The sequence below is a fragment of the Coffea arabica genome, chromosome 3e (assembly GCF_036785885.1).
Source record: "Coffea arabica cultivar ET-39 chromosome 3e, Coffea Arabica ET-39 HiFi, whole genome shotgun sequence".
In the NCBI taxonomy this organism is placed as follows: Eukaryota; Viridiplantae; Streptophyta; class Magnoliopsida; order Gentianales; family Rubiaceae; genus Coffea; species Coffea arabica.
In genome coordinates this window covers 7735104-7759850 of record NC_092315.1, presented here as the reverse complement: position 1 = coordinate 7759850, position 24747 = coordinate 7735104, and the positions used below count along the sequence as shown (strand labels likewise).

Here is a 24747-nt window from a genome sequence, read left to right as displayed (position 1 = left end):
TATAGTCTGTACTAGAAACTCGAGCTTGTCTCGAGTACGAGCTCAATTTGAACTCAATTTGCTTATTAGAGGTAGGTTGAGCACTTAACAATTGATTAAGTCGATTTCGAGTACTTGAACATGGGATTCATCGAGTTTGCTTTCAGGTAAATACCTTTAAACTCGGTTCCTTATCACCCGTAAATTTATAAGTCCAATTTTCTAGTCTAGATAAATCTTTTTCTCCAAGTAGATTACTTCTGAAGGCTCATACCAAAATTGAGATAGTTGATGAAAGTTACTTTACTACGAGAGGTTTAAAAAAAAAAAAAAAGAACAGTTCTAGCGTAGATAAATTACTCGTTGAGGAAAGAATCACTTGCAAATAAGAGTTGGTGTAAAAAATCAGATCCATGTGCATACGTTATTCATCATGAACAATACATTGTGCTATAAGTTTTACAAGTTGTATATGCTGAATTCCAATTTATTGACGACATTGTATATCGTTTCGAGCAATTTGATTGAAAATTGTTTCGGTCCCGAATCCACATATTGTTCCCTTGTAAAAGTTTAAATCATCAATCGGATGATCCCTTCTTGGAACAGTACGAGACAAAGAACAATTTGACTAAATTGAACAATATAAACATAAATATGAAATTACCTTGCCAGGATTCAATTGATCATAGCAAGATCATAAATACAATTGAGTTGATAGGAGAAATGCTAGAAAATCTAGTGAGTATCAAAATTCAATTTTCCCTGCAGGACTACATTACACACGCCAAAATACTTGCTAACTCTATACATGATTCCAAGTTATACATAGTATACATTCCAACTTTGCTTCGTGTTCAGCCATGTACAATTATCTGCCACATGGGAAGCACCAGCAGCACTGAAAGGAAAGAGATGAAAAGAAAATAGATGCTGATTAATGATTCAGAAAGAAGTAAGAATGAAAATTAAGGGCTTCAAACATGGCAATGCTGCAACAAGACAGTGATTAGAAGGCTTCAACTACCTTCGAATTGTCATTTCCAATTCGTTTCTGACCATTGGAGTAAGATGATTCTGTCGGCATAACAGGTACTTTTCCAGCTCCACTGTGTCTCTCCTCTCGCACTTTGTTAAATATGTGAGTGTATCCTTCTGCTGATGCAGGATCAGTCTCATCCCAATCGCCGAATTTGGGAACAGCAGGGCTGTGATCAGGCTGCCACATCAACCCGAAAGTTAAGAAGAGAGAAAAAATTGACTGATAGAGAAACAGAACTAAAACTGGGGAAGAAACCATAGCAAATAAAATGCCAAAAAGGTTCACTTAAGACAATAATATTTGATAGAAGCGTAATGCTGTTAAATTGTTAACATGGAAAAGAATACACAATGTAACTAGGCGGATTAGTCTAAATTCCAAGATTTTCTCTACCATCCAGCTACCTCCAAGAATCAGTATTTGATTGATGAAAACATGGTAAGACTAAACTTTCGTTCCCAGAAACAACTGTAAGTTGCAAAAAAAATAGGATGAAATTGTGTGTCGGTATGCATGATCATTTTCTGAGATGTTACCACAGAAAGTTTAAGAATGGCATACAGTTTCATCGCCTCGTGTTACTGATTTTAACCGCGATCCCCCAGGAGTGGAAGGAGCCAAACCAAGGCCACCTTCTGAGGAGCCTTTTCTTTCCCAAGATGGAGAAGAAACTCCACTGCCTCTGCCACCAGTCCTTACCTGAGAGTGTGGATGTAGCGGAGACTGGTCAATGCTGCGATCAGACCCCACACTTTGCCTAGCAACCCTCTTAGGTGTTTCACCAGCACTCAGGCCACCATGACGATGATGTGGAGAATCATGACTAGTTCTACGGTTTCCGGTCTCATTCCGCAATGGAGAATCAGTTGGCCTCCTCAAATCACCTTCTTCTCGACTTTCATGCCTTGGTCTTACTGTGTCAGTTCCCTTCGATCCTTCTGACTCTGGTTTTCTACTCCCATGTTTTAAACCACCTTGCTTATGATGAGGTGATTCATTTGCAGATTTCTGACTCATGGCATCAGAGTGCAAGGGAGAGTCGATTGATTTCCTCAGGTCACCATCTTCTCGGCTAGTGCGTCGCACATGCTTTGCCCTGGCTGCCTCTGGTCTTTTTTGGCCCTTTGTTTCAGCATCCAGATCCTCTTGCGGATCATTTGTATTCATTTTGCTACCTTTCTTGCCCTTCCTGGCATTATCAAAGTAGACAGTGTAAGGCACATCTTCCTCGCTTTCCCAATTGCCAAACTTTGGAACTTGTGACCGTTGCTGCAGAAAAAGGAACCAATTTCATAAACATGATCCCAATCAACAATACAAAAACAGAAATTCTACAGGACAATGGTATAGAGTAGGGCTTCATGCTAGTCTCACGCATAAATCCGCCATAAGCTCAAATGCTTGACTAATTGACATGGAAAAATTACTACCAAAAAATAGAAAAGTAAAAGGATATAACCTTCCCTGTTAAGACTAAACCTTTCTCAGGAATTGTTCACATGGCAAGACGCCAGGGCTGGGAATATAAATCTTGCAGGAACATTAGGACTAGGTTCCTCTTGTTCTCAAGGCTCACAAAGTTGTGGGAGAATGACAAGTTCACCTCAACCTCTCCCATTGTCTAGTTTTAATAACTACCAAAATGGAAATCTGGGCCAAAAAATAAAAATAAAATCAACTCATGCATCATTGATTTTAGGATTGAAAAGAACTAAGGCTTCATTTCAGAAGTCCATAACCATTGTGGAGAAGATCACTTGGGAAATCGGCAGGAATTAACGTGTTATCCTCAACTCAATGCTTGCCAGGCTTGTTATGAAAGCTAATGTGTTATCATTCAAGCTTGTAACCCTACCTCACTAACATCCCAACAAGAGTACCATTGATTGTGGGATCAACTCCACAGCTTTTATGTTTGATAACTTTATTCAAAGAAATGATTATCCTCTTTGATAACTTTATTCAAAGAAATGATTATCCGATACCTATTGCTGTGGGATCAACTCCACAGCTCTTTTGTGTGACATCTTTATTCAAAGAAATGATTATCCAATACCCAGCTTTAACACCTCATAACACATATCCATGTAACAAAACAAAGGTGAACTAGCAAGTAATTGCGACCTGAACCACTCACACAAAATGCTACAGCTCAGAAAATTTCATTAGCATTCTCCACAAACTCAATTTTTATATGATAATCCCTCAACACTTAGCAACAAAAATAAAATGAAAAGAACCCTAGAGTCCAATCAATAAATCCAGTTTAGTTAGCAAGTCAATAGATAAACCTGGCTGGACACTTTAACTAAGATTCTCAGTCTGCAAGACATAAACACAAGAAATATCATATACGAGTCTATCCCAATTGATGTTTAAGGTATCAGTTTTGAAGCTCAAGAATGCTTGAAGAGTCCAACAAGGTTTTGTGCTTTAGATATGTTTCTGAAGATGTCAGTGAGGTGGGGAAGTTGGGGATGTTAATTACCGTTCGCCAAGGCTTTGAAAAGGACATTGATTATTCAGGAGACAAAAACAAATTGGGGGAACACAGAAAGCAGAAGGGATTTTTTCTGCTTAAAGGTAAAATATTCCATTATCCTTTGCAACCAATGTAGAAAAGAAGTGCCTAACAAGATGGCTACTTTTGTGAGTATGGCCACTTAAGCCAAAAAGCTCAAAAGTAGAAGTACAAACTAAATGATTATGCTTTCCAAATGCAGAGAGAAAAATATCAACAAAATAAGGCAATGTCATCACAGGACCTGATCTTATTTGCTAAGCTTAACAAGAAAAGAAGGCAAGGGCTTCAGATAACTATATGAATAGACAAGTAATTCACAGCCATAGAAAATGTCATCTTTTAGAAATAACATATTTAAAGTTTCAAACTTGATTCAGAATTGATTTAAATTAACAATTACTGTTTACACCCGTAAAGTTCACAACTCAAGTATAGCACTGGCAAGCATGAAAAAGACAGTTATTTCTACTTTAAGGTACGGGGCGACTTTAACAACAACATGATACATTACAACACAGAAAAATCAGATTCACTGCTCGACAAAATGAAAACAAAAAGCACTAGCTGCCTTTAGAATAAGAGAAACGAATTACGCAACGCAGTTGGCTTAATACAATCCAAAATAAAAAAATTAGGGTATACTATGGTAAATCTGGAGAAGTCCAGAATTTCTTGTGACGTACTAATAGCATCTCTATTTAGCCACAAACACCAAAGATTTACATCCTGCTAATACAGCCACTTCAAAGGTAGATGGTATTCATGGCTTTGTTTTTCCCCTCACTACTGATACATATCCCCCTCTTCAAAAGAAAAATACGGAAAAATGCCAAAAGATCAAAATAAATTCCTGAAAATAGATTAATCCAATGGTGCAACCTTCAAAATCAAGAGCCTAAATCAAATACGTAAAAAAGCCATCTAATCATTGAATCCACAATTTCCTTAATGATATATCTGCTACAGAAAAATCCCACAAAAATGATCACTATCACGTAGCCAATCCAACTCAAATAACACAGGATTCACTTCCCAATCCACATTAAACAACAAAATCTAACCCGCAACAAAAATAATATTGTTCCATAAACTACTCGTAGAAAAACCCACAAAAGAAAAAAGGAAAAAAATCATTTGAATTCACATTATTATGAAACACAAGATATAGATCAAGAAAGATAGTAGTAGAGTAAAACTCACAGCCATTTTCCAAAATTCACCCTTCGAAGCCTTCAATCAAGAAATTTAGGCTGATTTGAGCAGAACCCACAAGAAAAAACAGAGCTTTTTTTCACTGAATTTCAGTTGGGATGATGGCTCAGTGAAAAGCTTTTGTCTTGATTTAGTTCCAGTGCCAACAAAGACCAGCTCAGAAGAGGAGTAAAGAGTTGGGTGTTTGAGGGAGACCGGTAGACTGGCGCCACCGGTTACATTTGACATGGAAAGTCTCTCTTTTAACACACGACACGTGCCTAGTTGACTGACTCCACGTGCTCTCAACCGGTAACTTTGATTTGGAGGAGAGGGGTAACCGCCGCCAACCGGCAATGTACAATAAAAGTCACAGGTTGTAAACTAACATTAACAACATGTGAACATTAATTATTTTTTTAGTGAGTTGTGTTTTTAATAGTCTTGGTCTACAAAATCTGATTAATAGCCTTGTTCTCATTTGCTTTACATTTTACAAAATCTGATTACGAAAAGTGATTATAAAAAATAATAATGAGAATCAGCAAAAGCTACTGTTTGGGTGATTATGAATTTTAGATTTTTTTTTTGTTATAAAAAAATCTATAATCTAAATACAAAAGCAAACGAAAATATCTCAAATACTCATTATTCATAATCAAAATCTATAATCGGCTAAAATAATCAACTGTGAGAACAAGCCCCTAGTGTAGTCTAATAGAGTATGAAAACAAGATGGTGAATTCATAGTAGAATTATGAAATGATTATTTGAATTTTTTTTTTCTTTTATCCTTGAATGTAAAGAAAACACTTGTATCATTTTGATTGAAGGGTAGTTTTGAGAAATAAATATTTATAGTTTTGACTTTTTCTTTTTTGTGACTAAGAATCTATAACGCGTGTTTTATATAATATAGTTATCTGAAAATTTATTTATACGTTTAAATATAATTTCTAACTCATTTAGATTGTTAATTGACATGTTCTGACAACCGTTCATTCCCTTAAGTTGTATTAGTTGTTTTATGCTGTAATGACATGAGACTAAGATGCTAAAAATCGAACAAATAAAAGACATATTTGTTGTTACTAATGCTAATTATTCTGGTTGGTTGTTTAATTATTTAATTGGGAAAATTAACTACTTAATTAAAACTCGGTACTATGGTTTATATGCCACAAATCACATTTCTACAGTTTCACTGGTGTTGGTGGAGCATTTAATGCTAGAAACAATAATGTTGTTCCATTTAACAATATACACGTCCTGATAATGAGACTATACAGGTGTTAGCAGAGCATTTAATGGAATTAATAATGTTTGAATAATTGGTCCAATTATTAATTGGGATCTAGTTTAAATTCAGCTGCTTGATTTTTGGTACTTTTGTGTATCTGTGTTGAATTGAACTGTTCCTTTAAACTGCCCATCTTTATATGTTTTCTTAATATTAATTGCATTGGAAAGGTAAGATTAATTAAGGAAAGTAACTAAATATAAAAAATGGTAGGTAAGATTAAATATGAAAAGTATATAAATACGAAAGAGAGTAATAACCCTGAACATTAACATACCTTGAATATAATTGTTCAAAATTTTGGCAAGGATTTAGACAAAGCATAACGGGACATTTTACCATTAAATTTAACCAAAAACGATCGATTTTATCCAAATAATCTTAAATAATATGAGCAAACATTTTTTTTCCAATGCATTGACAGTGGATGATAGTGAATTTAATAGATCTTTTATTTGTGAAATTCCTGTTGTAATTTTGTCAACTTATTGTGTTATTTTATTGATTCTTCCCATAATTTGTCTTTGGTGCTAAATTTAGGGGGTCATGATTGAAAGAAGCTCAGAAAAGGGATTCTGGAAGACTTGTTAAGAAAGGACCCATCCTAGGCGTGCTGGCCAAACTTGTGAAATTGTTTTATCTTGTGAAGGCCACAATTAATTCTGCTGTCTATTTGAATCATCGACTTTTCGCCTTTGGGAGTTTGGACATGTGCTTTATTTCTGATATATTAATACTCATTCAACAACCATCTGAGATATTTCTTTGTTTGGTACTTGACAAGAGATATTTCTTCTTTTGAGTAAATCATCTGAGAGACAATTAGAATAGAATAAATATAGGTGAATAAGGAGAGATCAATATCTCTCGACACTTCAACTTTTCTTCTTCTATATTATTTTTCTCTCAAGAAAACAAACTCTATTTTTAATTTTTCTTGGTGACTTTCTCCAGGAGGAGTGGCTAAGGTGTTTTTCTAGATAATCAAGGCTTTTTAGTTCAGCAATAATTGTGAAATCTAATTTGTTTTTACTGTTTTATATATTCATGAGTATTTGTATACTTCTTGAATTAATTGTTGATGGTTATGTTGCTTGACTAGATATGAAGGGCTTGATATTTAATTAACTAGATAATCAACTGCCAATTAAAACGTCATATCCGTAATTGTTTGATAATTTTAATATTTGTGGCGACTAACATAATTGAGGTCGTGTCAAGAGAATGTATAATCTAATCTAAATGAACCAAACTTGTGAGTTTGTTAGTTAGTATTGGTGAATGTTGTCGATATATTAAATTCTAAGAGTTTATTTAGAGTTGTCTATTGACAAGAGAAGTAATTAAAGAGTTTGTTTTAATTACCGAGAAAATAAGAAAAGGCAGGGAATGTTGATGACCATAACCAATTGATTTGTGAATATATAAATTGGTTTTTGCATCGATGATCAATTGATTGAACCAAAAACCAAGATTAATCCTTTGACTAAAAGGTTTGTTTTCATTGATTTAGTTTTACTTAATTTTTCATTATTAATTTCTTTTATATTTATTGCGTGGTTTAATTTCTCCAGAATCCCTTATTTTAATTCTTGAAATTGCAAAGGAAATAAATTCACCAATCCCTATAGATACGACCTTGCTCACCATTATTCACAAACTTATATTTTTGTTGAGTAGGTATTTTTACTTTGTTGGATTCGATACCCACCGGTGCACCAATGAGACCTTGATCTAATAGTTAAATTTGACGTCTTAGGACTTAGATGCCCTAGGTTCAAATCCCCCTTCTCCCTCCCTCACTTCTTAAATCCAACCTCTCCCCTGCTAGAAATTAAAAAAAAAAAAAGAGCATGGGAAATGCAGGACCACTTATACTAGGATTAGGAATTGATATATACCTGAAGACTATCTCTAAAACAATGACCACAAATTTAAGAGGTCATTTGACAAATGCAGGTCAAAATGAGTGACCTATATTTTTCTGTAGTGGGCCAAAGAAAATGAACTTGATTTTAACTTTCGACTTAAGGCATGTTTAGCTAGAAATAAGTAATCAGTTACGTATTACCGATAGTACCATCTTCCAAAGGAAGTAGAGGACATAATACCCATCTCATTGCACCTAACATTGACTGAAAGCTATACTGAGGATATCAAACTTTATATGTGTTTTATCTCCTCCTAAAGCATAGGGCCCATCTTTGAGAGGTTAATGCTAGGTTTTTTTGGCTGAATTTGGAACAAGGACAATGCACTACCTTCACGCCTTCTATAGGCAGGTCAGAAAAGGCGCAGCTTTGTGCATTTGAAGGCACGCATTTAATTTAACAGTAACAGCCTATACGTTTTTGTCGCGAACATATGTTTCACGCCTTTTAGTAGGGCATGCGAAGGCACAGCTTCATGCCATTAACAGATGATGCCATTATTAGGACATTTGAAGCCGTGTTTATTTTGCGCCTTCCTCCCACCTTTTGAGTCAAAGCATTTGAAGCGATGGGCTCTATCTGAGTAGAAACTCCATCGAAGCTGGTCAATGAAGACCGTCACATATTGTGACAAATTTTGTGAGAGACAAGATTCGAACCCTTGACCTCCCGCACCACCAAGCCTAAGAAGGCTTGGCAATTCTGACACTCATTTTTAGAGTTTAATGATAAGTAGTGATGATTTCTTACATAATTAAACCTCAACCACAGCAAACCAACAATTCAAAGACGAATGCTAAATTTTGCTTCGAACCCTCCAACTTACGCTCTACTTCCGCTGTTAAACTACATCCACCAAGTACTTGATGATTTTCTTGATGCTTAAGAGAAAATTACTAATTGTGCTTTTGTGCATACTTCATTCTTGCTAAAAACGGATTAATTTCCAACAGTCAGACTAACTTCAAAGCAAACAACTAGTAATCAATGCAAAGTTATATACACCATCATCAGTCATAACAATCTTCATCACATCATTGGAAATTATAGAGTGACAAATGAACCTGTTTTGCTTGATTCTGATCTGTTGTAGGAGAGTCGGGCAATGAAATGTTTGGGCTGATGAATCACCACAAATGGCTCGCACTTCAGGAAGAGGATATCAACTGTGCTGATGAAAGAAAGAAGAGGATAATGTAAATTTAGACAAACCACCAGGTATTTTATCATGCCTATGACAATTTAATAAGAAACCAATGGAAGTATCCAGCCAGCCCCAGAGGCCATTTGACATCTCTGTCTTCAAGAATTAACAATCATACAGCTGTGTATAGCGGGAAAATGTGCTCTTTAAAAGAAAAAGGCAGCTATAACTTTGTGATTACAAGCAGATACAGCCTAATGTAAATCAATTTGGCACCCTTTGTCGCCCTCATGACATAACAGCACATTTAACGTTGATTTGCATGAAGAAAAGCAGTCTAAGCAAAGCTGAGAGCTGGGAGGACCACCATGAAACTTGTTTTGCTTGTGTAGCTACAGCAGCCAAAGCCAATTGGGGTTGTGACAGATTGAGCTCATATTTCCTTGGGAAAATAGCCAATGAGAATCACAAATGCACTGATTTGAATTGTATAGAATACTTTTGCGCTGCAGTAGCCGATATATCTACTTCCAGTCACCTCAAACGCTTTATTTTTCTAGCATCATCTAAGATCTGGTCTCGCAACCCTTGTTCTAGCTTCAATAATCTGGAAAGTTTGTCGGGAGCTTGATGAAAACAATCATCCTCAAAGCCAGCCTCTGTATTAAGAGCAAAAATAACTATATTGACATCTTCCTCAAGTTGAAGGTAGAAGAGGTGGGTGAACACCTGAAGGGGATGAACACAAAACAGAAATCAGTTGGCATGCTGATAAAAAGGCAAAGAATAGGATGCAGATCGTTTTGCTAATTAAAATAGAAACGTTTAATTAAAATAGAAACGTTTGCCAACACATATTTTTCATAAAGCATCTCTCTTAGGTTCAACTAGTAACATAAAAAATATATATATAATTGTACAGCAAGCACAATTCAATAGGACTCAGACAAGAAACAAACCACTAACTAACATAACTAATATTTTCATTTCAGCTATACTTCACTCTTGTGGTCTTACTATTCAGTAGAGATTTTCTTCCACTTATATGAGGTTAACTTCATCACATAAAACTCTGAAAACAAATTGCACTCAGACTGCCTCTCATTCCAAAATTCATGTCATCCAGAGTTTTTCCAACACAATTATTGAATGAAACTAAATATCCAAGGGCCATTTAATTGCATGACTTGTATTAAGTGTTATGTGTTAGGTACACAAAAAACAAAATTCATGTTCTGTTCTAAAGATAATAGAAATGCCAACATGTTTGACCAAAAAATAAAATCTAAAAGCTGTGTTCAAAAAAGCATCAGTAATTTTGCCCAACCACCTCCAGACTGTGCAGGCTTCCACCATCACCCGTACTCCGTACTCCGTACTCATGCTGTAGGTTACCCGGACTTGGGTACAAAAGTCCCTTAAAAATCTCCACCCGTCCCACTGGAAGACCATCTATCAGCTGCCATACTTCCTTACCCATTCCTGGCAAAGAGGTCTACTAACCTATCCAACACCACTCCACCAAAAAGTTTGGGTAACCCAAGTCTTCACCAAAACAATTTGTATTGAAATATTTAGACTTTAGGATGTGTCATCATCCATCATGCTCATAAGAATCCATCACAATCAAAAACTCATTATTGAAATGTAAAACACTACAATAACAATAATTGAACATATGATGCAGGAGCATGCTAGACCTCAGAATTTGTAGTTGGTTTGTTATTCTTTGTTGCCAGCTGTTTCGCAGTTTTAGAAAGTGTTCTTTTTGTTGCTTGAGCCATGTGCTAGGCATGTACCTCAGTGAGGGTATTGCCAATGTGTTTGGAGCCCCATAAGTACCCACTATAGGTACTCCAGCCAGCAGAGAAGGTGAGTGCTGTTGTAGAGCCTAGATACCTTATTTGTAGCCAATGACGTCTAATGGCTCAACCTTATTAACAAAAGTATGGTTGACATCCAAATTTCAAATTACAAAGTTATGGGATGATAATCACCAAACACCTTCAAAGGGCTTAAAAGTACTTTTCAGTGAAAGCATCACCATCAAACAGGCACTAAATATGTATACCATGGATGCTTGATGAAAAGCAAAGCTGTTAAGTTCATACCAATTTCATTCTTGAGAAAACCAAATCTTTGATAGTGGACGATCTTGAAACCAAATTAATCACAAACAGACCTTGCTCAGAAAGAGAACTTTTGGCAGTCAAAAGAAAAGACTCTTCAATGAAGTCTGCAGCAGGGCAGGTCAAACCAGAGCTGTAAATTAAGAGAATGTGAAAGGATGTACCAAACAAAATGATGACAGTATCATTCATGTATCAAAGTATCAAAATTTAGCCACAATCACCTAGAGTCAGAAGAGTCCACATCCACAATAAGTAAATCAGTTTTTCTCAGACTTGTGCATTCTGCAAGGGGTACAGTGCAACTTCCACTTGAAACAGAGGATTTTCCCTCAACAAGACAATGATTGGATGTCGCTAAATTAGCCAACTCAGAATTTGCAATCTCCCTAACATACTTTATCCCATCGGTAACATGTACCTAAAAGACGGAACAGAATGAGGAATAATATGCATCACAAAGAAGACATATTGGCTTAAAGAAAATGAGCCCTAAAAAAATTATGACAGTATTCGCACATTCATAGGAAGATATTAACCAAAAGCTTGTAAAAGGAGGGAGCTTTCTCAGTAAATGATTGCTCTGATAACTCTCAGAACACTACATGATAGGACATCCTTTGTCTGTTCCAAACCCCAGACAGGATTGGCAAAATACCACAGTGAGAAAGGAAAACATATAAGACACAATGGATTACCTTCAAACGTGTATCTTCTTTAAGACCAAAATAATCTCTGGCAATATCTAGAACCACAGAATCTAACTCCACAACCTGCCAATTAAACACTTTGGCATGTAATTATAAGAAGTTAAAACTTGATAAAAATCCATGTCTGCGGCTATCTTACTTCGATCTCTAGAAAGGGCAAGCATTCATGCAGAAACATAGGAAGTAATCCAGCTCCCAGTCCAATTATGACAGCTTTGGCCTATAAAAGCGAAAAAAAGGTTATATAATTTAGCTTCCTCTCATACTTGAAGCTCACACCAAGATAAAGGCGGAAGAGAACACCAAATGCAGTAATCTTATAAGCCTCCATTTTGACACATTTTATAAAAGTCTGCACATGTAAAACAATAATAAGCTTACAGCAAAAGAATCATAACCATTGCAGTCATTCTAGAAACCAAAGGTACCAGCTACTTCCTCAAAAAAAAGAATATCAGACTTTCATTTACCCATTAAATACTGATAATGCAAACCAAAACACAAAGATACTAAGCAAACATTTGATGCATTGAGCGGCCAGCATCCCGAATCTAGAAATCTCCTCCCATTTCGTGATTGCATCCTCTATATGCTAGTTTCTTGTGAAAAGAAATCAAGATCTCTTGCAGCACGCATATCAGCATGTTTAGTGCCAATAATTTTGCCTCAACTCAAGCCTTGACCTTCTAGAACACGCTAGCAGCCCATTGGGAGCATCAATAATATCTCGTCACAAGCTCAGAACATATTTTAAGAAGGAGTAAGAAATGAGGACTGTCTATATAAATCCGACTCAGTATCTTTAACCAAACAATGTGATGATACCTTAAAAACCAAACTTAGAACAGGAAAAAAAGTTATGATCTCTTAACAGATGTATATACAAGAAAAACAAGAGAAGAGAGAAAGAGCCTTGTTACCATGACTCCCTTTGATGCCACGTTGTCCAAATATGAAGAAATCAATAAAAATCCAGAGATAGTTCCAGAGTGATACGAACTTGCCAAGTAATTGTGGTTAACTCTTAAGTCATTGTTTGGTTCTGTAACACAAGAAATGGAAATGAATATAGTGATCAAGGGAGATGCATGTGAAATTGAAGAGATGGATGCAGTTCACTTGAGGAACATTGACATATCAACTTTCTCTCATATAGCACTAACTGAAACTGCCATCAAGTATATGTGCTAAACTTAAATCCTTTTTACAGGATTTTGAAACAGATTTTATGCAAGTTGATTACTAGCGGCAGATTAAAGATGCATACCTACAGCCTTTTAGATTGTGCCCCGAAGCAAAAAGTACAAAAAGAATGTACCAACCAAGATCAGTTAGAATGTGTGGACAAAAACAGTTCGGAACCAATTATCATGCTGGAATCTAAGTTAAATTTAGATCCTATCAGACCAAGATTCAGCTGATTAAGATTCTGGGACTGTTGGTTTCATTATGTCTAGCCAAAATTAACATCATTATCACTTTAGCAGGACTAGTTGGTTTCCTTTTTTATAACACCTACAGCATTAATATGGGATTCATATTTGACCATAACCTTTTGAGCAGCCTCCTCTAGAAACATGCCACCTCCAAATGTCCATCAACTATAGATTGTCTATCAATGAGAAAAGTTCAAAGTTTGCATGTTACCAGCCATGACTGATCTTCTCTGGTTTCCTTTTCTTTTGTGTTTGGTAGAGATACGTGTTTTCTTCTGCCCAATTTCACCAACTTCTTGTGATCCTACTCTTGTAAGAAGAGCCTCAGATTGAATTAAATTCTTGCTCCTTTCAAAAGTGAGGCGGCGAAATATCACATCCACGCACGGAAACAGACGGCTAATATACTCATCATTGTTTTCATAAATTACATCTTCTACCATGATTGGACCAGTCAAGGAAGATGTAGCCTGAAAATTCCCAAAAGAGAAATTCAAGAAGATAAAGTTAAGTTGGTAAACTTTATCAAGATTGACAACACATTTTCAAGTCATTAAAGTACATACATGACATTAGCTATTCAAGTGAATAAGCACAAAATCATAAGTGCAACAATAGCCTCATTCTGGACAAAATTAAAGAAAAAAATAATAAACAGGTAACCAAATTGCAAGTTGAAAGGTTCATTTCTTTGGCAGCTGCAGTCAAACTCTAAGTAGCGAGTAGAAAGATTTGATCAGAACTTTAATAATAAAACTTCCCAAAATAACCTTATAACAAGTCCTAAGTTCTCATTCAACCAGCCCTTAGAATTAATGGGATAAGAAAAAGAAAAGAACAAAAGCTATCAATGTGATAGAAAGCCTTGCAATCTGGGTGCCAAAACATGTGAGTAGTTAAGGCCCTAATTTGCTTTCAAATCTCAGAAAAGTGTCTGCATTGGTTCCTTTGATGCTGCATCAATAAGTCCTATTTTTTTAAATATCTCAATGTCCTGAACACCTTAAGTATTTCTCTGTGAAATTAAGATAATCAATCCAAAATAAAAAAAAATTGCAAAAACATAAATGGAACTAAATTGCAAAGATGAATTCATTCAGGACTGCACTCTAGCAACATAAAAAGGACAACTTTAAACTGATGACACAGAATCAGCAAGAAATAAACTGACAAGTCGTTCAACCCAGAAAACAAGAGATAAAACCACTTTTGCACATAGAAATGATATCCTATGTCCTCCTGTACTAAAAAACCTTTCTCACCACAGAAGCATCACAATAAACATGATATAATAGTGAACCATAGACAGTAGCAAAAAATATCCGGATCCAACAAAGTCATAGGACCTTTAGATATGGTCTTTGTACAAAGAGCAAAAACAAAAGTTTGGGGAAGATGAACCTTTAAAATAAAAAAAAAAAAAAAATTCATATGAACCTGATGCACAATCTTTCGTTGCTTGAGTCCATCGCTTGCAGCCATAAACCTGAAAAAAGTAGCATTTAGCAATCGTTAGTTGTTAATAACATAAAATCTTAAAACAAATGATTCTTACAGAGGTTCAAGCACATATAGCAATGCATATCTAGTTTAAAATCGACAAAAATATTAACTACATTGGTAGCTTAAGTTTATTCTGTTCTGAACCATAAAACTTGGCAAGGAATAATGCTATAGTCAAAGTCCAACTTATCAACAAAAAGAACCAAATCAGTTGACCATTCCAAACATCCAAATTGAAAAGTGTAGGTATATGCAAAGAGTGCCCATAGATATAGATCATTCTAATATTGGACGCATTTATTGCAAAAAATTCCAATTATCTTCATTCATTTCAATTCTTGCTATGTATAAATTTTCTTAGTCAATCAGCAACTTTTCCATTACTCAATACACCTCATATACTTGAAGTTATTTCCATTTCAGATGTAAACAGTGTATGCCTCTTTCTAAGCTTTCACATGTGAAAGGTGCTTAAAAAGAAGCATATCCAGCTGGAGTTCTACAATAAAGTCTTAAACCATTTTGTCTTCCAAAAAGCCACAAACAAGTAGGATATGGAATCAACTAAATCAGTAAGCAAATACCAATACATGGAGGAAAAATATGACAGGAGTATGGAGGAGGTGAAGATTGAGAGAAAAAGAAATAAGACTCCTTTGAAGGGAAGACGTGCCAAAGGATTCCATTGAATTGCAGCAGAAGTTTAATCATAGTACAGAACATACGGAATTTGAGCTCCATTCTTACAATCTTCAGGTTCCAACTGCTTTACCAGTGGAGAGAGATCCCTCTGAAAAAAGAGAATGATGAAAAAGTATTGTGACTGTTATTATCTAGTTTCTCCACCATATTATACCAACCAGAAGTAAAAGAGAACCTGCATATCATCCATGCTTGCATCACTGTGGCTGGAGTCCAGTAGAATCTAAAGTCAAATGAATATGAACTGGTTAAAACATAAGATCTAATTTTGCAAGGGCAAAGACTATAGAAGCCATATAAGGTTTCAAACATCACTTAAGTACCATGATTAGACGAGCCACTTTTGAATTATCAACAATCACCCATTGCCCTTCTTCTGAAGAATATAACCACTCATGAGCTCGAGTCTGAAATCTAAACCTCGGTTAAATATTTCAAATTAAAAACAAATAATTCAAAAAAAAAAAAAACATAGCTAAATGGCGGAAAGTGAGATTTTGAGATCAATAAGGGAAGAAGCAATTAGGAAAACATTCAAAGGCCACATTGCTCAGCCTTGTCTCCCCCTCAGAACTACCCACACAATACTACACTAGTCCTTTTATGGAATCTATGTCCAACACTACATCTAAAGTTTTGGAAGTGTCTTGAGGGGTAGGAAACCAAGAAAGAAAAGCAAGAGGGAGAAAAGAGTGAAATGAATCTATTGTGGTTTAAACAACCAAGGGTGCAGGAGTTACAAATTCATTCTGATTGCAAAGTTATCTATGCATCTCTTTTAGGTTTTTTTTTTCCTATATGCTATTTTCCTCGATGCATTATCAACAAAAATAACTTTTTTACACTTGTATTCAAGTTATATGGGCCATAAAATATTTAATAGTCAGTTGTAGATAGTAATATTTGCATAATATGTTACTTACAGAAGATCATATAAGACACACCCCTACCAGCTTCTGATCTTTGACAGTGTCACCCTATCCTATTAGAAATTTAATGAATCTCACCCAGGAACATACCCATGTCTAACACTCGTACCTGAGTCCAAGCAACACAGATGTGCATCTATGGTTTTTACGTGTAAAATATAGATGCAATCAGTAACAAGAAAGCTGGATCTCTTTAGTATTTCAATCAACAGCCAAAGTAAGCCCAATTAGAAATTTTATGGAATAAAAATATAGAATCAGTAACCATAAGAGTATAGGGACTTATATATGTGATTCACTTTGTGCCAATGATGGTAATGACTGTACCAAGATTCTATGCAAGACATCAAAGAAACAGCTGACAGAAAGATAAGCTCCCCTTCCAGATTTTCATCCATTAACTCATTTTGGAGAATAAGCCCCAAAAAGAAAAATAATTTACTCCTGGTAAGAGAACTGTAGTTAAATCAGATTAGACAGCGTTCGAGGCAAATTACCTTTGGCACAAGAAAAACTCCACAATGATATGAAAAAGGTTCAGAGCTATGTGAAGCATCAAGAAGCACAGCCTTATAAGTGAAACGGGAACAACCCGGTTCACCTAAAGTGAGTTGGATCCGCCTACCCGGATTGAGCTCTGCCAAATTCCCTTTAGCTCCTAGTTTCAGATCTTCAAGCGAGTATAATACATCAGAACTGCTGGAGTATGTTGAACAAATTTTATTTTCACTTTCAAGTACTTCATAAAGCCCACGAACCTAGAACAAATCCAGGAGATTAAATCAAATTTTCAAGCTGCCACATAGCAGACTTTGCATTTCATTTACATCAAAAGGAACTATACTCACCATAGTCAAAACCTGTGTCTTACTTGCAATAAGCATGGTACCATAAACCAAACTTTGTCATATACATCAGGTCACTTGTCAAAGAAGAACAGAAAACCAACAAAGAAGCTTAATGAACCATCTCGGATTTGAATTAGAATCGTTAATTCTTTTCATTTTCTCATTAAGTAGGGTATCCATCTGAAAATGTAAAAAGTCTGCTGAGTGGATTCTTTGAGTGGATGCCCATAGGAGGAAAACTTTGATCTTGTGCACTCATCCTATCTGTTTTAATTTGGCAATACTATTCCAGATCTGTAACATGGTCTAGTATGTGAAAATTCAACGAGACTGTCCTTGGACAACCAAGAAGGATGTATTTTGATTGACTTTGGTGCAAAGGAAGCATAAAGTAATATGAAATGTTATTTATGCCACATAAAAGCAACATATTCATTAATGTTCCTAACCACATATTCATTAATGTTTACTAACCACATATTCGTTAATGTTTACACGCCAGTCTTATCTCCCAGGTGCAAAAAGTTCTGTAGAAGAACACAGTAATTCCAGAAAGATAACAGACACAGGCTTCTACCTGATTCCCATTCTTCGCAATCAATGACTGATCAATGGATGACAATATCTGGGAAAAAGAAGTCAAGTTGTCTTTCTCAGCAATCACCATGAAAGTCAATAGGCTAGACCTATCAGTTGATTTTTGAGGAATAGCATGAATACTCATTCTCCACCCACATCGAAACTTTGGGAAGAATAGACCTGATTATAAAGCAAAAGAAATTAATAGGACAAACACGACAAATAGCATAAACAGCCACCCAAATGAAAGGGCTATACTAAAGATTCCTTGAACACAACAGCATCTTCCAGAACTCAGCTGTTTCAATACTCACAAATAATCTGAGCAATTTACCTAATACATGAGCTTCTGCCAAGGTGAGACATATAAACTTTCCCCCATCTTTGAGAAGTCTTTTCACCTGATGATATGACAGATAACCGCAGAATCAAACACATGAATGGTTACATAAAAATAGCCAAAGTTGATCCCTACAGAAAAAAGTAAATAAATTAAAAATATACATTAAACTTAAAAGCCAGGCACCTCTGATAAATACTGATTTCCTAATTTAGGGCCAAGCTCTGGCTCCATTAAAGCATCCAATCCTCCTTTGTCAAGAACAATGTCAAAGCTCTCCTTTTCAAACTAAATTCCAGTTATAAGCATTAGAAACGCAGAAAGACAAAAGAATACCATAATATCATGAAAAGATGTAAACTGCCAACAAAGAAACTAATTACTTGCAAGCACAAAGGTTAAACATGCAAAGTAGAGATGATTGGTTGCCACCTAGTAGACATACAACTAGGTCCAAAGAACTAATCACCCACAAGCAGAAAGGTTAAAGATGCTAGTAGAGATGGCTAGCTGCCACACTAGAAGAAATGCGTATTTACATGACCACAATATGGCAAAATCCCATTGTTCAGATCGCTGGATATATTACTCAGCAAAACATTCATAGACACAAACACGCGAGTATATGCATGATGATAACACTACAAAATCCCATTGCCAATCACCTGTACATCAAACTCATCACATTCATAAACATGACCATATGTGTATATACATGATCACGACATTCCATAGCCAAACACCCGTATATAAGTCAAATGTACAATAATCAAAAAGTGAAAATTGTAAATTTACATCCACAGAGTACCTGCATTTGAGTCATGTCCATAACCCTCCACTTCATTTCCGGCCGCAACCTCACATTCCTCCTCAACATATCCAAGACCACAACTTTCGAGAAATCAATATTCGTAATATTTCGATAACCATCATCGTAAAGATACTCAGAAAGCTTCGAATTCCCACAACCAGGTACTAATATCTGAATCTTCTCCGCCTTTCCACGGCTGCTGCTGCTGCTTCCCCCACCGTCACTGGTGGCTGCCGGTGGTGATGAGAGGTGGGGTAAAAGAATATCTTTAAGCTGCGGCCACTCGGCATACCATTCAAAGGAATCATCACTGCCTCTAATTTTGAAAAATTGGTCCCAATTCTCCTTGCTGGTGAAGTCTCCTAGGGTTTTGAGGAGCTCCTCTTGCTTCTTATTCTCTTTGTTTTTCCCCATTTTTGGAGGGTTTTTGTGGGATTTAAAAAAAAATAGAGAAAAAATTCAGGCAGAAAAATGCAATTAGGGTTTTAGCTAGGGTTTTGGGAAGGGGGAGAGATTTGGGGAGATGGCCTGATGATCAATTTAGTGTAAATGAAACAAGAACCCCCTTAAGTTTCCAATATTTCTAGAAGAGTCATAAATTTCTAATAAATTTTATTTATAATCAAACCTTAAAAGATTCTTGAAATATCCCCGTTTGGATTGTTATTTTTAAAAATTTTTGTCAAAAAAATATACCTTAACGATTTGATATATGTGAGATAAAAAAACAATTAAAGAATGTGTTCACCAAAAACGTAAAAATTTTTCTGCAAAATTCACAATCCAAACTTTCATGTCTTGAGGTACTATTTTCCGAGGATTTTTACCTCATAAATGCTTAGTAATTGAGAACATTCCATTTTCAATTGTTGGGCTGCATATATTATGCAATTACAATTCTCACATAAAATTTGAGAATGAACTATATGTGGTTCTTGAATTGTACTGAAGTAATAGAACAATGCACAATATATTATTTGAACTTTTATTACAACTTTTACTTTAGTGCATGAGAAAAATAGTATAATGTAACAGTAGCACAAATAGTATTCCTTGAAATCATTTGACTATTCAAGGGGAAATGGAAACACAATATGAATTTCTTACCAAATAAAAGTGAAGCACATATAAGTCCAAACAAAGAAAAGAAAAGAAAAAATTGAGAGAAGATTTTTTAACTTTGCCTTTGAATTATTAGAGATATGAGTCATATGACTTAGATTTCAAAATCGAGTATGAGTAGAGGTCAAGAAATGTTACTGCTCTGGTTTTGAAGCCATTTAATTAAATGAAACAAGCAAATGTTACTTTTGCCCTTTTCTTTGCTTCCAATTTTTCCTTCTTTTTTTTTTTAATTTCCCCTCCTATCTTCTTCTTCTTCTTCTTTTTTGTGGTATATTGAGTGGAAAACCAGGCTGCATCTTCATTGTCACTCTGATTATGTATGTTCATACTTTTTTTTGCTTGGTAATTAGAGTCCCATTGTCAAATAATTTTGTACCTAATTAGCTACCTCTTGTCTATTAACAACTAGATTTAGGGGAAAAAAACCTAAATCTAGGATTCAAAATGGTAGCCATACAAAGCAATCTTTGCAATCATTCATGGGGTAGAACGTCAAGAAGTTACTAATTGCACAATAAGTGAACTATGTCTCCCTCTCTTACCCTCAAAACATGTTTAGAAAATGTTGAAGAGTACATTAGCGTCACTCACCCCTGTCTATGAACGGGTTTTAACAATTAATGGTGATATTGAACTTTGATAATCTATCAATAAAAAATTGTAAATTAAGTTTTTATTCAGGTGAAAACCAATATTACATGTAGATACGCGTAACATATTATCATCAACCCGTAAGAAATCAAATTATGGTTGCTATTTATCATATGCAAAGGTATTTTTATCAATAACACCCAACCCCAAGACCCCATATAGACTGATATGATTTGATGGGCTAGCGTAATTGTGCCTTTTTTTCTGCACTCATGGCTGATAATGAGAAGAAGTAGACAACCGTCATATCCATCCTACCTGAAAGTTAGTCATGGTTCACTTGCTATCACAAAAGGATCTGTCAAACACAAAAGATTTCAACATATTTTGTCTCAACCCTTAGTGGCTAATTATGGTCTCAGTTCAACATGCAAGAACATTGACCTTTGATCAAGTTTTTGTTGGATTGATGAAACCTAAACCTACCTAGATGCCGATCGAGCCTAAGTTTAACAGCAATGGTTAATAGTTGTAGAATTTCAAAGTAAACAAATTCTAGCACAGGCAAGCAAACAAAAGATTGATGCCAGATAAATTGAAGCCAGTAGTAATTGTCCATGGCCATGTTGCTATGCCTACCAGATGGCTGTTTTTTTTTTTTTTGGTAAGAGCCTACCATATGGCTGTTGGTAAGTCTATTGGTAGATAATTCCAAAGAAGTACGTGAACATGGAAAAGTTCATTGCTACATTGTGCTAGTATTTTTTCAACTTTTTGAACCAAATTATTTTTTTTCACATCTCTCCAACTCTTATTGAGAGTGGAGAAAGTACAATGTAAAGTCCAAATAAGCACATGAAATGGACATCCATGTGAGGAAAACCCTAAAGAGTAGAAGCCCTTTTCTCTAGCTGACCATTGGTGTCAAAAAAATAATAATAATAAAGAGTGAAGAAAGCCAAGAAAGGAGGCGCAATTGCATGTTTGTCTAATTGTGCCTCTTCAAATTTTTGTTTGTGTGCATTCATTGTATCACTAAAAGTTAATGTGGATTGTAGCTGATTCGAAGCTTGGAAAGGTGCTTGTGTGTGAAGGGTTTCACCTATTTATGGCAAAGATGAATACTGGGGATAAAGTTTGATTGATGGTTGTTATTACAAGCTAGGATGATGATGTTTCTGCCACATACATTGGACTCAAAACACACACAAACAAACATTAGAAGATTCTGATGCCCTCAGGGCCATGTCAAACAAGGGTTTGATAGGTTTTTTTGTACACATGTTTCAAGTGAAAAAGACTACTTTTATTATGAAAAGTATGGCTCAATTGCTCATTCGAAGAATCAAGCCACTGCATGATTTGTGGAGTGATAGAAAGTTTACCAGATATCAAGCATTTTTCTACATTTTCCCAATTGTTGGGTATTTGGATGAGTTCCTTTCCAGCGAGGCTGAACTACTATTGTCCCGAAAGAGTCAATTATCTCAACTCAAAGATTAATTCTCTCTTAACCATTTAGTACTTTGGATTAATGTACTGAAACGTGTAGTTTTTCTGTTTGACAAGCAAATAAAGCAAAGTTCACCGGTCAAGGCAAGTGACAAGGATGGCACTTATTCAGGGTGCCAAACATCACAAAATCCAGACAAACTTTTATTATAATTCTAAGGTAGATTTAACATTGGTATATGTCAGAAACTAACATATATATATATATATATATATATATATATATATATAGACACACACACATACACACAGAGACACGCACACATTTATGACAAAGTTAAAAAATGGTAATAATTTGTTGGGGTATTTTAATAAAATAATTAAATTCTCAATTAAATGTGCATGTTACAAGGAAAATAAATTGGTAAAATTTTCTGCAATTTATAGGTGTTTGAATGGTTTTGAAGAAAGACTTATTATATGCAATTATGGCTTCTCAATTACAATAAGTTTTTGTAACCTACAATACAAATTTGAATGTATTTTGAATGGCCAATAATTTTAGCATTTACTTGGTGTCTTATTAGTAGTCTAGGTTATATTTGCCTAACTTTTCTTCACCTATAAATATGCATAGTTGAGATGGAAAAATATTACCACAAACAACTTATGTCTTGTGAGTTTAAATCCACTATTTTCTATCTCATAGTTAGGCAAGAAAAAAGGTGTTTGCAGAGTTATACTCTCCTAGTTGTGCAGTCTAGAGAGAGCGTCAGCAAGTATAGCTGGGCTGTTGTATCCTGAGGGTGACAAGCCGAAAATTCTGCTGTACCAGAGTTGATTCTTTCGCAGAGGTTTAAATCACCTTAAAGAAAGCGAAATATCCGTATCTCAACCCTCCACATTTGTACATCATTATTATATTAATATTTTAACTATTTTATCATAGTTAATTTTATGAGTGTTATAATTATTATTATAACTATTGTTAATTTTTCTATTTAACATTTGTAATTTTTATTCTATCGGAACAACATAGTGTATGAGTAACATATGGATCCCTCAGCTGGCAATTCAATCACTGAATCTTGAGAGTGGTAAACCATTTTAATGTTAGGAAGCATCCTATCTTAATGGACTGATCAAAACCTCAAAGAATTCAGCTTCATATGCTGCTTCAGATGTAAGTCTAAACTGAACTGCTTGTTTATATAGTGTCATAGTTCTTCTTGTGGCCTTTTGGCCATTACCATAGCAATAGAAAGAAAAAATCACCAAAAAGGTCCCTTGCATTTCCAAAAAATGTTTCATTGACGCAGACATTACAAATATATCGTTGATTCTCTTAAATGACTGTGTTAGCTAGAAGAGAATCAGATCCCAGAATTTCCAAGAACACTAAAGCCATAAAGATTCTGATTAGCAACCATCGCTTGTTCTGATATGGTTGTAGAATTATGTATATGTGGTCTGTGGTTCATGCAGTGTTAGCCGGCAAAATGACCCCATGAATTATAATAACTTTCCTCAGATGTCAAAATGATCTCATGAATTATAATAGCTTTTCTTAGATGTAATAATATTCACGGTTAGACCGATCCATGGCCCTTTTGGTCAGTAAGGTGGAAATATTTATTCATGGTTCTCTCTTGAGTCTTGAGGCAAAATAAACTTTAGGGAGAAAGAAATCAAAGCATTAATTATTAATTCTTGCACAAACTTTACATACACAAAAACAAGAATAGTTACAATGAATTCTTGCATTTAGTTGTAAAAGGAACAATTTGAACACTATTTAGTGGACCAAACCTTTTTTTTTCCTTTTTCAAAATTATCGATCGAATTTTAACACTTAAATTAGATTTTTAAGTTTCTAAGCTAGTAAGTTCTAAGAAATTTTCATTTGACCACCTCCCCTTTCTATTTTCTCTCTTATATTGATAAACCATTAGGTAATTTGGAATTGATATTTCATGTCTTTCAAAAATTGCATTGAATCTTCCATATGTGTATAAATTAGTTTTTTCTTTTTTTAAAAGGCAATTTGGAAATAATCTTGTCTAAATAATTACTCTTAATCTTTTATCACCAAATAATTGTAGAGAGTAAATTACCTATTATTCAGTCCTACAAAGAGTCTTAAAATGACAAATCACATTTGTCTTTAGGCAAGAAATCAAAGCTCTAGATTTTTAACACTTAAATTATATTTTTAAGTTTCTAAGCTAGTAAGTTCTAAGAAAATTTCATTTGACCAGCCTCCCTTTCTATTTTCTATCTTATATTGATAAACCATTAGGTAATTTGGAATTGATATTTCATTTCCTTCAAAAATTGCATTGAATCTTTTAGAATATATTTTGGAATATTTTTAGAAAATATTTTGGGATATTTAAGAGTAGAAGAGTTTCTAGAATATATTTTGAGATATTTTTTAAAATTTTAAAAAAATTTAAACTAATTTTTAGATTACCTTTTAGA

The 24747-nt window shown here is 34.9% G+C and overlaps 2 protein-coding genes across 5 annotated transcripts; both read right to left on the bottom strand.

Annotated features, from left to right (window-relative positions):
* Positions 1-605: 605 nt before the first annotated feature.
* LOC113736332 (RPM1-interacting protein 4) lies at positions 606-4943 on the bottom strand. 2 transcript variants are annotated; one of them, XM_027263246.2, is made up of 4 exons: positions 4746-4943; positions 1583-2290; positions 1007-1198; positions 606-880 (listed from the first exon to the last, which is right to left on the bottom strand). In XM_027263246.2, exons 1-4 carry the CDS (start codon positions 4749-4751, stop codon positions 851-853), a joined length of 936 nt encoding a protein of 311 aa, XP_027119047.1. In that variant the 5' UTR covers positions 4752-4943; the 3' UTR covers positions 606-850. The 2 variants fall into 2 exon arrangements, with proteins under 2 accessions (XP_027119047.1, XP_027119048.1); XM_027263247.2 differs by having other exon boundaries at positions 1583-2671; positions 4746-4885.
* Positions 4944-9168: 4225 nt separating this feature from the next.
* Positions 9169-19660, bottom strand: LOC113736331 (uncharacterized). Of its 3 annotated transcripts, none has more exons than XM_072084640.1 (16): positions 19096-19659; positions 18474-18575; positions 18282-18348; positions 17946-18127; positions 17018-17278; positions 15915-15998; positions 15767-15814; positions 15615-15679; positions 14824-14872; positions 13598-13856; positions 12871-12992; positions 12090-12170; positions 11939-12013; positions 11465-11661; positions 11223-11373; positions 9169-9770 (listed from the first exon to the last, which is right to left on the bottom strand). In XM_072084640.1, the coding sequence occupies exons 1-16, from the start codon at positions 19510-19512 to the stop codon at positions 9711-9713; spliced, it is 2220 nt and encodes a 739-aa protein (XP_071940741.1). In that variant the 5' UTR covers positions 19513-19659; the 3' UTR covers positions 9169-9710. The 3 variants fall into 3 exon arrangements, with proteins under 3 accessions (XP_071940741.1, XP_027119046.1, XP_071940742.1); XM_027263245.2 differs by having other exon boundaries at positions 9169-9840; positions 19096-19657; XM_072084641.1 differs by lacking the exon at positions 9169-9770 and having other exon boundaries at positions 11312-11347; positions 19096-19660.
* Positions 19661-24747: the final 5087 nt, after the last annotated feature.

What these genes read in the sequence shown, in the direction of transcription:
- LOC113736331 (XM_027263245.2), bottom strand. Translation starts at nt 19,512, where the DNA reads ATGGGGAAAAACAAAGAGAATAAGAAGCAAGAGGAGCTCCTCAAAACC. An exon ending in GGCAGAAGCTCATGTATTAG is followed by an intron (nt 18,128 to 18,281) that starts GTAAATTGCTCA and finishes CTTTATAATCAG; the next exon opens with GTCTATTCTTCCCAAAGTTT. An exon ending in AACGAAAGATTGTGCATCAG is followed by an intron (nt 13,857 to 14,823) that starts GTTCATATGAAT and finishes GGGAATTTTCAG; the next exon opens with GCTACATCTTCCTTGACTGG.
- LOC113736332 (XM_027263246.2), bottom strand. An exon ending in TAACACGAGGCGATGAAACT is followed by an intron (nt 1,199 to 1,582) that starts GTATGCCATTCT and finishes TTGATGTGGCAG; the next exon opens with CCTGATCACAGCCCTGCTGT. An exon ending in TTGGAAATGACAATTCGAAG is followed by an intron (nt 881 to 1,006) that starts GTAGTTGAAGCC and finishes CTTTCCTTTCAG; the next exon opens with TGCTGCTGGTGCTTCCCATG.